Here is a 13,965-nt window from a genome sequence, read left to right as displayed (position 1 = left end):
GTGACTGAGGTGTAGAGTGCTGGCGGAAACATTGATCCAGTGTGGCATAGCGATGTCGGGTCTGAACTGCTGGCATCCTAAAGGTAGGGTTGCGATGCACCTGCGTCAGTTGACGAGTGGCCTCAGACAGCTTTACCCTCTTTTCAAACAGTTCTGGAGCCTTAGGATCAAAAAGATGCCCGGGAAGGAATGGAAGATCTCTCATGGTTGTCTTATAGTCCTCAAGTAGCTGTGTATGGGCAACCCACACTCGGCGGCGGGCTGCCAGAAGCGTGGCTGCAAGACTACCCAGCTCGCGGGTTACATGGCCCATTGCCAAAAGAGCCGTTTGCAGAAACTGTGAAATCGATGGATCAACATTTTCTGGTTCTAGCGTTCTGGTGGCAGCAAGAAGTAACTGATAGATTGTGTTTTCTGCATGAATTATGTAGGCAACAGACTCGTATGCCTTTTTTAGCAATGAATCTGTGTGACCACATTGCGCACTGGGACATTACACTTTACCTCGTAGAGCCTCGTCAGGAGACGCCACCAAAGCTGCAATAGGCTGCTCTATTTCCGGAGCACGACTCACCCTGATGGAATCTGCTTCAGCCATAGATGCTAACATCTGAGCAATCTTTGAGCGCCATTTAGGTGGACCAGAACCTGTGAGGGCATTTGAAAATTCAGCCACAAAATCTTTTACATGGTGGAATGGCAAAATAAGTCGTAGCTGTGGCCTGCCTGAAAAAGACATTGGTTTGGGCAGATCGGACAGGTGACTCATCAAGTCCTAGACGAGCACAGCCAAAGTATCATCAGAAGAGGGCTGGGCCTGTCCAGATGACTGAACTGACCCCCCCACTAGACCCCTCCACTGCTGGATAACCAGTGAAAACACCCTGAGGCGATAGTTGTGCCGCAACATCCACAGCATTTCCATGATCATGAAAAAAAATAATTCTAAACAATCATAGAAAGCACATCCAAGTCAGAATGATGTGAAAATCGAGGGGAATCAATAGACTCTTCCCCACCTCCACGATTCTGAACATTCTCATCCTCCTGTGGCATCTTCACAGGTGTAGTAGATGTGACAGGCTGACGCGAGTGAAGCAGGCATTTCAGCGCCGCCATCTCTGAAGAAAGCACAGATACATCTTAGAAAGTGAATTTTACACGTGAATGTACATCACTTCACGATGTGGCCCTCCTCCTAGATGGGAGTGGAGCGTCGGCTGCCGCAGACGCCCTGCGATTCTGAGTGCGAGAAGGGGCTACATCCAACTGCCAGAGTTTCACCATTGAATTAGGGTCTAACTCAGCAAGATGGAGCCGCTGTTCTGACATAGGTAAAAGACTGCAGTGCAGACACGGGTCCGTGAGAGCCTCTCTCAGATGTTGAATACCCAAACACGATGGACAGATGTCATGACCATCGTCCGGGAGGAGATTATTAGAGCACAGCTTACAAGTCAGTGGGAAACCAGTGGCAATCGAGCTGTAAGCCATAGTTACTCGCTAATAACACCTTCGGATAGCACCGTAAGGTTTAAAGTCAAGCAGAATGATGGTAATGAAGCACAAGACAGGATAGGAAAATTATAATTATATGATTCCACCATGTGAACCAACAGGTAATGGCAAGAAATATCTCATATCTAAAATGGCCAATGGATTGAAAAGAAGGGCACAGAGTATCACATAAGTTCAAGGAAAAACGCTCAGAACAACTGAATGGATGATGATAATGTCAACGGGAGACCGTTAACATATAGCACAGAAAACACGAACCACCGGATTGCACCGAGAGGCAAAGAGTGTTACCGACGAAAAGGAATGAAACTCACCAAAACGCAGCTAAAATACTTCAAATCTGTTGAAATGGCTTAGATGCGCACTGACACAGCTTGTGAGGAAGATATCTCGCTGCTCTTGTAAGCTGCACTTGACAGCGCAATATATCACTTAACCAAAACAACCTACCTCAACCACGCGAGAAAGCGAAAGAGGCATAATGCTGAGCGACTACGTGACTTTGTTGGTATATTCTCTCGACCTATCTGGCTGGTGCTGCGATAATCCAATAGTGTTTACACTGCCTCTGTCAGTAGGAATTAAACCGAACTGCATATTTGCAAATGCTATATAATACAAGTTTTATTGATATTTGCCTTTTATCATTAAACAAGAAAAGTTACAGGGAACTGTTGAGGAGAGACTGTTAGAATACATGCTTTAGAGGAAGATTTATGAGTGTTCCACAGGATGCTGGATCTGCTGAAGTTGTGTGAGGTTAGTTTATTACATCTGTTTAAATGAGATATCTGCATATTTGTAGATGGTATATAATAGAAGTTTTATTGAAATTTTCTTTTTATTATTAGAAAAGACAGTTAAAAATGACAGGGAACTGTTGAACAGAATGAAACACTTTAACTTTATGAGCTCAAATGCCTCTGCCGCTCTGATATACGGACCATTTAAATGATACCGTGTTGCACACCAGTCTATTATTGCAGTGGCACGCAACAACAAAATTATTGGTTAACGTTACATGTCTCAGTCACTTCACATGCAAGCAGGCGATTTTCGGCACCCTCAAGACAAAATCAGCCAAACGGTAAAATGTATCAGCCGATTAAAAAGTTTTAAAAGTCTGAATATCGTCCGATTTTTCTGCCTAATGTTTACATCTTGTTGCTATACTTTAAAAAGCAATGTACTGTATTTTTTCCATTGTAAGTGCATTACAGTAACTGCAATATTTATTTATTTTTTTCAATTTTTTTTTTTTGGTACTCAACATTATGCCAGGAATGCTGGTCAATGAGCTTAACATGTATTGAAACTGTAACATTCCTTCAAGAACATTAATTAGACAAATTCAGAAACTGAGGCTATTAATTGTGCTAACTCCAAAAACATGATTATGATGCAAATAAACTAAATGCATGTTTGCCAAACTACAGTAGGCACATATCAATAACACCTTAAAATTGATTTTAAACAAGTGAAGTGTGATCGGTGGTTTCACATGTCAGTTAGGCGGTTCCATCATATCTGAACTGAACAGTTCTTGGGCAGAATAAGATGATCTAATATGCAGAAGATAACAGTATTACAGTTCTTGTCATGTTGACAGGGCAGACTGTCTTGTGAAGAAGGGACAGAACAGAGCACCGGCAGTAAATGAGAGCTGCCGATGTGCAAGACTGAAAATTCCTGATAGTGTGAAAAGCACTGCGCATCATTGTCAGTACTGAGTGAGTACAGGCCCACATAGAGAACAAAAATATATTGGGCTGGACTTGATTGGCAGTGGTCTTTGACAGTTGGATGGAGGTATGGGAATCAAACATGTTTGGCTATTGCACCATTAGCAGGGCTTAGGTGACGCTATCCTTTTTGATTAAAGATTATGAAGAAATCTTTTTTTTTCCCTCTCTCTAAACAATCATTTCTGACCAACGGGATCAATAGGTCCCCAAAACATTTTACCGAGGCCAAATGCAAGCAGCAGCACAGTTTTAAGCATGTGTTTGTGTAAGCTCACCGCATCAAACAGCTCAAATGTGGGACCCTAAAGCGCTTCTGACACCAGTGCTAAGTCCCAGACTGGTACAGTAGTGGAGCTAGAGTGTCTCGTTCCCTTAAAAAAAACGTACTGACCAAAGGTTGTTTGCCTAATGATAAACCACCCAAAAGGGCATGTCCTCCTATAATGGCAGTGACATTAAACTTTGAGTGTGGATGACAAGAGTCCTGCATCCACACGCTCTTGAAAAAAAGTGGAGCACTGCCTGCACAGGTCAACACACTGGGTCCTTACCCTGGGAGAAACACCAGGCAAAGAAAATGCACCATTTCAAAGTCTATAACCGCCTCGAAGAGGGAGCTCTGGCTTGTAATATTGTGTCAGGTACTGACTGCGACAAGCCCTGAGTGTCTGATGAGCCTCGTTCAAGTGCCAGTCATTCTTCAAACTAGCAAGAGCATCCCTCCTCAAAGTAATTTTACCAGCTCCGGAAAACCAAGGGCAGTTAGGACTGTGGACACGTTTTACTGCACATTGCACAACAAGCTGTCCGCTTATAGGGAATGCATACTTGAATTTCGCTGTCCGTTTGTAAGCTAGGGCATCCATGCCAAGTAAAGCTTTTGTCATATTGACTTATTGACAAAGTCAATTGGCTTTGAGGCCCAAATGCTCCAATTGCATAGCAAAAGATGCCTGTGCTTTCCCGACAATCCTCAGATTAAGCTAACAGCAGCCAATCGTTGAGAAAGTTTAATATGTGGACACCACTCAGCCACCACTCCAGAGCCGGTGCTGCATCGACAAATTTGGTAAATGTGCGAGGAGCAAGGGACATGCTGAACAGAAGGACTTTGACCTGAAACCTCTGTAAAAGCATTTCTGCATGTTGTCCGGTGGCACACTCTAACTTGATGAGGAGAAATTGCACCGTGGAAGACAGGACGTAGTTAGAGTGAGGTTGTCGCCCCTTCAAACTGAAACATTATTATACATTTTATTTATAGGCAGTTGGGACCATGCTTGGTACTCAGCTGGAGACCCACGGCAGATTACACCACTTGTCCAAGTAGTGAGCCAGTGGGCACAGGGGCGACTCATGCAAATGCAAAGATGTCTTTTGAGTGCCTTGTGACATGACAGACCCCTGGCACATCGGCAACAGCTGTAAAAGTAGTCAAGTCTTGTTGAGTTCTCATTCGCTGTCCATAATGGCAGGGAAAGTAAAAGCGCTGTCCTGGAAACACAAAAGAAACTGCTTCACAGGGCTTGACCAACATGAATCCCTTACATGTTTGTGTTGTGACCGAGCAGCTTCCTGGCACATCGGCAAGAAAAATAAAAACAGGCATCGAAGTGACCTGCGTTACGTCGCAACTCGTTCTTGGCTAGTGAAGGCATTAAGTGAGAGGGCTACATTAGGGATACAGAAGTGTCACTCCATGAACACCAGGCCGCCAACAGACCTGACAATTTCCTGTGCAGAGATCTTGGTGGCAGGAGCACCAAATTCGTGGAGCGTGATGACGCACATGTGAGGGGCGGAGCATTAAATTACATCTGCCAATGAGATTGCCAAGATTCTATCCGGGCTTCAGAGATCGTCACTCTTAGGCAGCTACTGACGCAACGTCGAGAGACCAACTTGTAAGGGAACATCCACTAATGTGTTCAATAAGACCAATAACATGTAATAAGAAAGTTCCAACTCAAATTTCCCAACTCAATCCGGGAAGCTAACTCACTCTCTATCTTCAAAAAACGGCTAAAAACACATCTTTTCCAAAAGCACTTAACCGGTGACTAAAAAAAAAAAATAATAATTTACATTTCTTGTTGCACTTAAATCTGTTTTGTATACTATTCTAATGATAGTGAAACTTTGTAATATGGCACTTTTTGTACCACTGTCTCCCTAAGATGATTCGCTGATGTTTTTCCTCTTTTGTAAGTCGCTTTGGATAAAAGCGTCTGCCAAATGAATAAATGTAAATGTAAAGTCTATATCAGGGTTTCCCAATACGTCGATCGCGATCTACCAGTCGATCACAAAGGCAATGCTGGTAGATCGCACAAAATTTGAATGTGCTTTCGTAAAATGTTTATAAAAATAAATATAATATCTTTCCTTCTTTTAGTTTCTGTCTGACATGTACTTGACGAGAACATTTTGACCAGGCGAGATTTTTGTTTATTCAGTTGCCATGACAACGAGGTTCATGCCTTTCAAGGGCTTCTGAGAACAGAGTACGAAAAATCTAGCAGTGTTTGAGACTAGCTACCAGCAGCTACTGCCCAGATTATGCGAAACTGTCTGATTCCATTCAGTGCAAGTCATCAGAATAAGTTAAATGCCCTGGCTATTGTAATCTATTGTGCTGTTGGTGTTTTGGGATTAGTGTTAAAACTGAATGATATCAACATTGAACATTATTATATTTTTTGGTATTAATTAGAAGATGAATTCCATGTAGGGATACATGTAGTTGTCCCAACAAGCATTTTTTATGAAACTTTTTTTTTTTAGTTGGTAGATCTTATTGAATTGGTCATTAAAAAGTAGATCATCATGCAAAAAGGTATGGGCACCCCTGGTCTATATGGTCAACTGTGATTGCATGATGCATGTCATCAGGTTATAATTGTTATGTTTCAGCAAGCGTGACTTGCTCACAGCAAGCTTTTAACTATTGCTCTAACTGACCATTCACAACGTCATATAATTGGCTATGAGCAGGTTAAATATCTGTTTTATGCCCACTGTCAGTTTGGAGTTGAATTACATGGATGTGGAACTCATGTCAGAAAAGAGCAGGTGTCATGTGAGATAATGCAGTGTGGTCTCTTGCCTTATCATTGACCTCATGGTCTCGCAGATGTCTCTGCAGTTGACTGTCAGTGACAAAACTTTGAGAGCAAATATTACATTTGTGCTCCACATTCTTCTGGCTGTCTGAACTCGCCTCTTCAGCTCCATCTGCAGGACGATATAACAAACAACCATTTAATCAGAGAGAAAAGGAAGATACAGATTAGAATAGAGTGAGAATTAAAACACTATTTTAATGATACAAATGGATTAACAACATTCGTCAATGTACGAATTGTACAATTGTTTATTAAAATGACATACATGAAGTCCTGTCTCAATATACATTTGTTGAGCACATTCTAGGATAAAACATATCTGAGATTGTGAACTTTATTATATATGAAACCCCTGAGAATATGGATTGCATGATTTTGTCTACGGTTGTTTAAATTAAATGGACTTTAGAACTGAAAACAAACAGGAAGGGTAAATCAGTTTAAATCAGATATCAGATACCGAAAATATGAACGTCAGAGATCATACCCTCCAACAGTCTTTGAATACACAAAAAGCCTTACTTTAGAGTAGGGCTGGATATTGCCTGGCACCTCACGTTACATATTGCAATACACTTCACAATTTGATATATTGCCATAATCACAATATCATAATTTTATTTGATTAAGATTCAATTGCAATTCCAATCCATTTGCGTTTATTTTAGTTAAATACTGATGTCTGATGAAGAGCATGTAGCTAGAAACGTGACATTTTTGTCTCTTAGTGAGTTCATAACATTCATTTGGAAGTAATTGTGTGCCAAATTTGTTGTGTTTACATGATATGAATCAGGGGCGTGTCTAGGGGGAGGCTGGGGGAGGCAGTGCCTCCCCTAGGATAAGCTCTGCCTCCCCTGAGAATTTGAGAAATAATCTGTCCATCTGTTGTTTTGAGTGTAGCCCAGAATGTATTTTGAATAGTTGACTGACAAATATGTAACCGGACAAAAGCCTATGTAAACCCCCGAAATCATAAGTTGCCTTATTTCATTGTGCTTTGGCTTTGCACATACTGCATACAGCCTGTAAAAATAGACATAGGCATAATCTAGCCTATAGAATAAGTTCCTTTGCTGTCGGTAGCCTATGGGCGACTCCGTTTCTTCCTCTCTGTTGAATATGCAGCAGGTAGAGCAGAAGCTTGCACAGTCGTTGACATCAACTAACGTTACTTAGTGGCGAGTTAACGGCAATTAGCAGGAAAGACAGCAAAAATTAAGCAAATGAGGCTTTGGGGATTTTTCCGAAAGAAGTCAGTGGGTAAGAATTCACATTGTCCTTAAAGTCTTAAGATCATCATCTAGCTGGCTTTCACCCACAGTAGGCTAAACCTCTGTGAGTTGTAGCCTCTAACCTCCTTGTTTAGACTGACGCAGCTTGGTAGCTCCGAGTTAACGCAGTCGCCTCTCATGCTGGAAACCGCGGTTCGAGCCCCATTCGGAGAGTACTTTTCTTGTTTATCAGGTGTTGTTTTCGCTAAGGATAACCAATAAGCATTAACATAAAATGTATGTGTGACTTGTTTTGTGATATCAGTTTGTAGGAAATATACACTTTGATTTGATTAAATGGTTTTGTAGAGTGTAGCAATGATGAGCTACAGACTGAGGAGCAGCAGCTGTACCAGAATCAGGCATGGAAACTGGTAACAATTAATAAGTCACTTTACTTTAGAGAAAGTTAAAAGTGAAACATTGTTGTGGAGCGGAGGGGGGCGGGGCCGGGTCGGAATATCGCGTGCCCGGTCCCCAATCGGCCTGATGAGGCATAATTAGCCTAATACGGGACCGATGTGTAGTATCACGACCCGGCCCCGCCCTCCGCCCTGCACAATTGTTTATACCAATGATCCTAATGATCCTAATGAAAGGATTTTGACAGATGAATTATTGTCATAGAGATGATGTGAATTATATACAGTTCGATGCCATAGTGTGTCAATGAACTTAGACTAAAGTCATTCATGTATTGCTTTAACTTAGGATCTTATACATAATTTTGACTATTTATGTCAAAAAATATAAATTATTTATATTCAATATTTTTTTTACCTCACTTTACTCACTATAATATAACTCTTTTGTGATGACTTTATGTTAATGTACATGAAAATTCAAGAATCATGATAGATATTAGGGCAATCCCACTGATCTGCTCTTCCCAATACATTTACTTCAATGGTATTGGTCTACAATTTGAAATATGTAGCACTTGATGAATTAGTTGTTTGAAGCTGATTTGCAATAAGTTATGTGCTGTATCTGTTCTGTTCAGGGAGGAGAGAGGATGTTGAGGATAGTACTAGAGTGGAAGATTTAGGAACTGTAGAAACAGGCCCAGCCAGAGCAAAACTCAAAGAATACCCTCTCACCAGCTTTGGACTACAGGGAAGTGGTTGCTAGTGTGAAAATAAAATTGTCTGGGCTAAGCCCCGGATGTCCCTCAATGCTGGAAATGCCTCTGCATCTGATGATAAATTACAATTTAAAAGTGGATTGTTTTGTGCATATTTTTCCATCGCTAGCAGATGAGTGAGGTCTGACACAACAAAAATCCAGTTTAAGCCCTATAGTCTAATAGGGGCCCTGTGCCTATCTCTGGGTTCCTGGCTTAGAAAAAGATATGCACTAAAACAGATTGTGTGTAGTATAGCTTAATTTTGCGCCGATTTTTTCAATTGTTTATGTTGCCCCCCCAAACAAGCCAAATACCTCCCCAAACATGATATCCTGGTAACCCCTCTGATATGAATACACAAATAGTTTAATATTAATATCAATACATATATCTAAAGTATTGATACAAATATCATAAGAAAAGGTATTGTGGCATCAATATTTGATTGTATCTACACAGCCCTACTGTAGAGTAATATTAATATTAAATAATGAAAACTCGTAGCCACTTTACACTTCATTTATTTGAATTTCTCTTTCACTGAAAGGCAGAATTTTATGCCAGAATTTTAGAGATTCACCAATAGTCGCTTTCTTGTTGTGATGCAACAACTAAAATCAATAAATTATAATAAAAATTATCCACAACGAATTTCATTACCGATAGTCTGATGGCTGATGTCACTTAACAATCGTAAAAATAAGTTTGCATAAACGAGCACCTAACCTTTGAGATCGGTTAGTGCGGTCGCACCTCCCTGCACCTATTCAGTTGCCTTTTCCCTTCAAAATTCCACATGGAAATTTTAGATGTCTGAACTGCGCAGCATGCAACTTTATGCTTACAGCTAATTCATTTACACATCCAAAAACAGGCAGGATATATAAAGTAAAGGGCAGAATTACATGCGTATCTACTTTTATTGTGTATTTATTGACGTGTCCGTGTGGGTTACTCTATGTGGGCAAAATGAAGCGACAACTTAAAACCCGTATTTTTGAGCACAAATGTGCTATTAGGAAGAATGACGAAAAATCATCAGTTGCAAAGCACTTCAATTCTGCGGGCCATGCTGTCAATACGCTCAAATTTATGGGCTTAGAATGTGTTGATCAGGCTCCAAGAGGGTGGAGACCGTGAGAACCGCCTCTTACAACGAGAAGCTTGGTATATCTTTAACTTAAACACATGTATCCCGTGTGGGATGAATGATGATCTATCATTCAGTTGTTTCTTATAATTGGAACAATTGTATTAATTTTTTTTAATATTTTTGCAAATGTATAACAGCCTCATCTGTGTACTGTTGGTATTATTGGTCTGATCATTATCCTATATTATAGGCTGGTGTTAATATGGGTGTGGTAATGGGTGTGGTTATATAAGACTGGGTACATTGTGATTTTGTTGCACACTGAAGGCACACGCCGAAACGCGTCTGTGCAAAAATAAACAATATATGCATAGTGTGGCCACTTTTTCTATTTTATAAGACTGGACAACTGCAATGCCCTGCTGGCCGGCCTCCCAGCTAGCCTGATTAAGCTGCTGCAGATGGTCCAGAAAGCTGCAGGTCTTCAATCAGCCAATGAGGGCTCCCATCACCCCCTCTTGATTTCACTCCACTGACCTCTACTTGTAGCTGTACCTTATAAAATTCAAGGCTTTGACTTTGGCCTTCAGGACAGCCAAAGGAACAACACCCTCTTACATAATTTTAGTCTGCTAGTTCTATGTCCTTTATCGCTCTATGCAATCAATGAGCGAGCAGTGCCTGATAGTCCCATCGCAAAGAGGCAAAAAGTCAATTTCACAATCGTTCACTTTCTCTGTTCCTCTGTGGCAGAAAAAATTTCCAACCTCCACATGATCTGCTGAAACCATAACAACATTCAAGAACCAACTGAAAAGTGTGGGACCTCGGTAGCTCAACGAGTATTGAGGCTGACTACCACCCCTGTTGTCACGAGTTCGAATCCAGAGTGTTCTGAGTGACTCCAACCAGGTCTCCTAAGCAACCAAGTTGGCCTGGTTGCTAGGGAGGGTAGAGTCACATGGGATAACCTCCACATGGTCGCGATTAGTGGTTCTTGCTCTCAATGGGGGACGTGGTAAGTTGTGCATGGATCGCAGAGGGTAGCATGAGTCTCCAGATGCAGTTAGTCTCTGCGGTGTCATGCACAATAAGTCACGTGGTAAGATGCACAGATTGGTGCTCTCAGAAGTGGAGGAAACGGAGACTTGTCCTCAGCCACCTGGATTGAGGTGAGTAACCACGCCACCATGAGGACCTACTAAGTAGTGGGAATTGGGCATTTCAAATTGGGAGAATAGGGGATAAAAATTTTTTTTAAAAAATAACTAGTTGAAAACACATCTGTTCCAAGAGCACTTAACCAATCCACACTAAATGCACTTACTATTTATTAACAACAATAATAATAATTCAAAACTTTCCTAGTCTCTTTCCTCTGCACTAACTTCTATACTACTCCAGCTATTGTGAAAACTTGGCAGTGTGATAATACTGCAGATAATGTTGACTTTTGAATGACAAATTGTGTGCTATGCTCCTCCATCATCAAGTCGCTTTGGATAAAAGTGTCTGCTAAATTACTAAATGTTAAGTAACTGTTTGTTCCATAGAAAAATTATTTATCTCAACCACAGTCTTGATCACATTTTTGGGACTATATCCTTTATCAGAAGAAGGTAAGTTAATGATAGTTCTTTAATAAAATAACATCTTCATGAAAATGTGTGCCCTTGGTAGTTTTATTTATGTTGGTAACCATTTTATAAAAGCTATAAGGCACTGGAGACCATGCTCTATGAATATTTTGTCACAGCTGACGGGGCTGCAGGCAATCCACCTTCAGCCATTACTATTTTCACAGCACAGAATCTTATTGCTAAAATGTGGGCCAGTTGCTGCATCAAGTGTGTTGACAAAGTGCTTGTGCTGTTTAAAGTGCTTGAGAGTCTGGTGGAAACACAGAAATTAAAGGCATACTGCACCCTCAAGTGTCACTGCAACAGAATGGTATGTAAAGACAGTGTGGATGGGTTTTTCATGCAGATGGACCCGGGTTCAAATCTGCCTTTTGTCCCACTTTTTCCCATCCTGTTTCCTGTCTCCAATTAATATTTCCTTTAATACAACTTATAATAATAAATAAATAAAATAAATGTTGATTTCCTCACAGTGATTTGGTCACGGTGAAGGTCAGGTAGGTTTGATCCAGGTAAAATTAATCTTGGTTTTACTATTGTAATACTGTAGTTACCATGTTTTTTGGCAGAGACCTTAATTGTAATGCAATTATACATGGTGTTACCACAGTAATATGGTATTAATAAAGTAACCATGCTTAATTTTGTGGTTACTCTGATTTTACTTCAAAATACTATGGTGATAGTATTGTTACTCAAGTAAAACCATGGTTAATTTTTGTTAGGGAAGGTTAGGGTTATGTTTTGGGGTAGGTATTGGGTGACTGCAGGACTCAAACACGCTGCAGTGATAAAGTATGCTATACTGTATGTTTAGTATTTAATTAAGGTTTAAATAGTATCTGACACTGTTTACACCAGGGTGCTAATAGCATCTAACTACATTACTGCAAAGAAGATGCTTTTTGTTGCTGTTAACACTTAATGTTATAACATCTATCGTTATTTGAACTGCCTATTTTGTGTTAAAAATAGGTACATTACATGCAATTTCAAACAGTGCCAGCTCGAATCATTATTATGCAATGTCATGAAATCATATTAGGCTAATTTATAGAATACAAGGAATTTGTATTAAAAAAGCAGCAGTAAAATGTGATTTATATGATCAAAAACAAAACTTAAATATACACTTTCACAAGCTATATATACTGTGTGTGGTCATATTTGAATATAGCTGAAAAATTCAGACAGACATTTAATATCTGTTTATGTTTACAGCCACATTAGGTTACATGTTAAAAGTCTAGTGAGTAAAAAAGAAATGATTATCCAATGGCTATTCTTTCTCCTGTGTGTCCGTAAAGGGTTGGAAATGTTTTCATGAAGTAGAATACAAGCATATGTTCCAAATGTGATTTAAAGGGAGCATTTGTATTAATAATCCACCAACATACTACAATATACAACTTTGTCAAAAAATATATATATAATAAATAAAATGGTCTTATATGCCTATATTTAAATCTAAAAACATGCAGAAACAAGAATCCAATATCGGTCAAGTATACCAAACCGACGATACAATAGGTTATTTGTTTTTTTCAAGCAAGGACTAACATGACTTTCTGAAGTAAACCCCATGGTATATATCGAAGTACCATTGTATTGTCATCTCATGACATCACTGTACCACCACAGAACTTTGTATAAGGTTAAGTTATTCGCCGATCTAAATGACACACAGCCTCAAGGACCGACTGTAAACATATGTTTGCATTAGTACCCAATAGGTTTTCTTCTCCTGACAGATGTGCGGAAGCATTAGCAAACATTAGCCTCGATGCGGACACGCTGAAGCGCGATATAATCGCCTATATTTCAACCAGAGTTCAGTTATTGCGGGTGAGCTCCTGAACTCCATGACAACCACTCCCGCGTTACACACGAGCGTGTTATTAATATCATTCCGCCGCGATCACTCCTGCAGCAGCACAAAGACACACACACACCCCCCCCACCCACCCGCAGCACTGTATCCGGGGACTATATACACACGCTTCAAGTGATTCTCTCTAAACTTCTGCTCCATTTCCTCATGCACTACGGACCTTATGAAATAGCGGACGATGAGAGGTTTTTATTAGTGAGATTGTAACTGACTTTACCGATTTCGCTGTCAGCTTTAATCCTTTGTTTGCGCGGCCGGCCCCGCGGCATAGTTCCAGCTCTCAGCGCGGGTGTACTGTGAGCGATTTGGGTTTCAAAATGGCGACGGAGTTGAGGTTGAGTGCGCTGCTCGAGACAGCGGGGAGAGAGAGAGAGCGAGAGAGAGCCGTGTCTCATCGCGACATCTGGCGGACATTTATCGCTACACAAGGTGCTCAAAAACAAGACTGCATTTGGTGCCAAGAATAAATTGAAAATTCTACTTATATATATATACTTGAAAATTATTAATAAAGGAATACAATGTCCGTAGTTCACAATGCCCGTAGTTCAAA

At 40.5% G+C, this 13,965-nt stretch overlaps 1 protein-coding gene across 1 annotated transcript in view; it reads right to left on the bottom strand.

The window, feature by feature from the left end:
- LOC127657985 (zinc finger protein 236-like) overlaps positions 1 to 13,701 on the bottom strand; it is a 107,325-nt gene extending 93,624 nt beyond the window's left edge. Inside the window, exons 1-2 of the mRNA XM_052147029.1 lie at positions 13,630 to 13,701; positions 6,370 to 6,497 (exon numbers count right to left, since the gene is read on the bottom strand). Coding sequence (XP_052002989.1) covers positions 6,370 to 6,497; positions 13,630 to 13,681 — 180 coding nt within the window. The 5' untranslated portion in view covers positions 13,682 to 13,701. The remainder of the gene's footprint in view (positions 1 to 6,369; positions 6,498 to 13,629) is intronic.
- Positions 13,702 to 13,965: the final 264 nt, after the last annotated feature.

Source organism: Xyrauchen texanus, chromosome 17 (assembly GCF_025860055.1).
Source record: "Xyrauchen texanus isolate HMW12.3.18 chromosome 17, RBS_HiC_50CHRs, whole genome shotgun sequence".
Lineage (NCBI taxonomy): Eukaryota > Metazoa > Chordata > Actinopteri > Cypriniformes > Catostomidae > Xyrauchen > Xyrauchen texanus.
The sequence above is the reverse complement of the archived record's forward strand: the minus strand, read 5'-3'. Positions and strand labels throughout refer to the sequence as shown.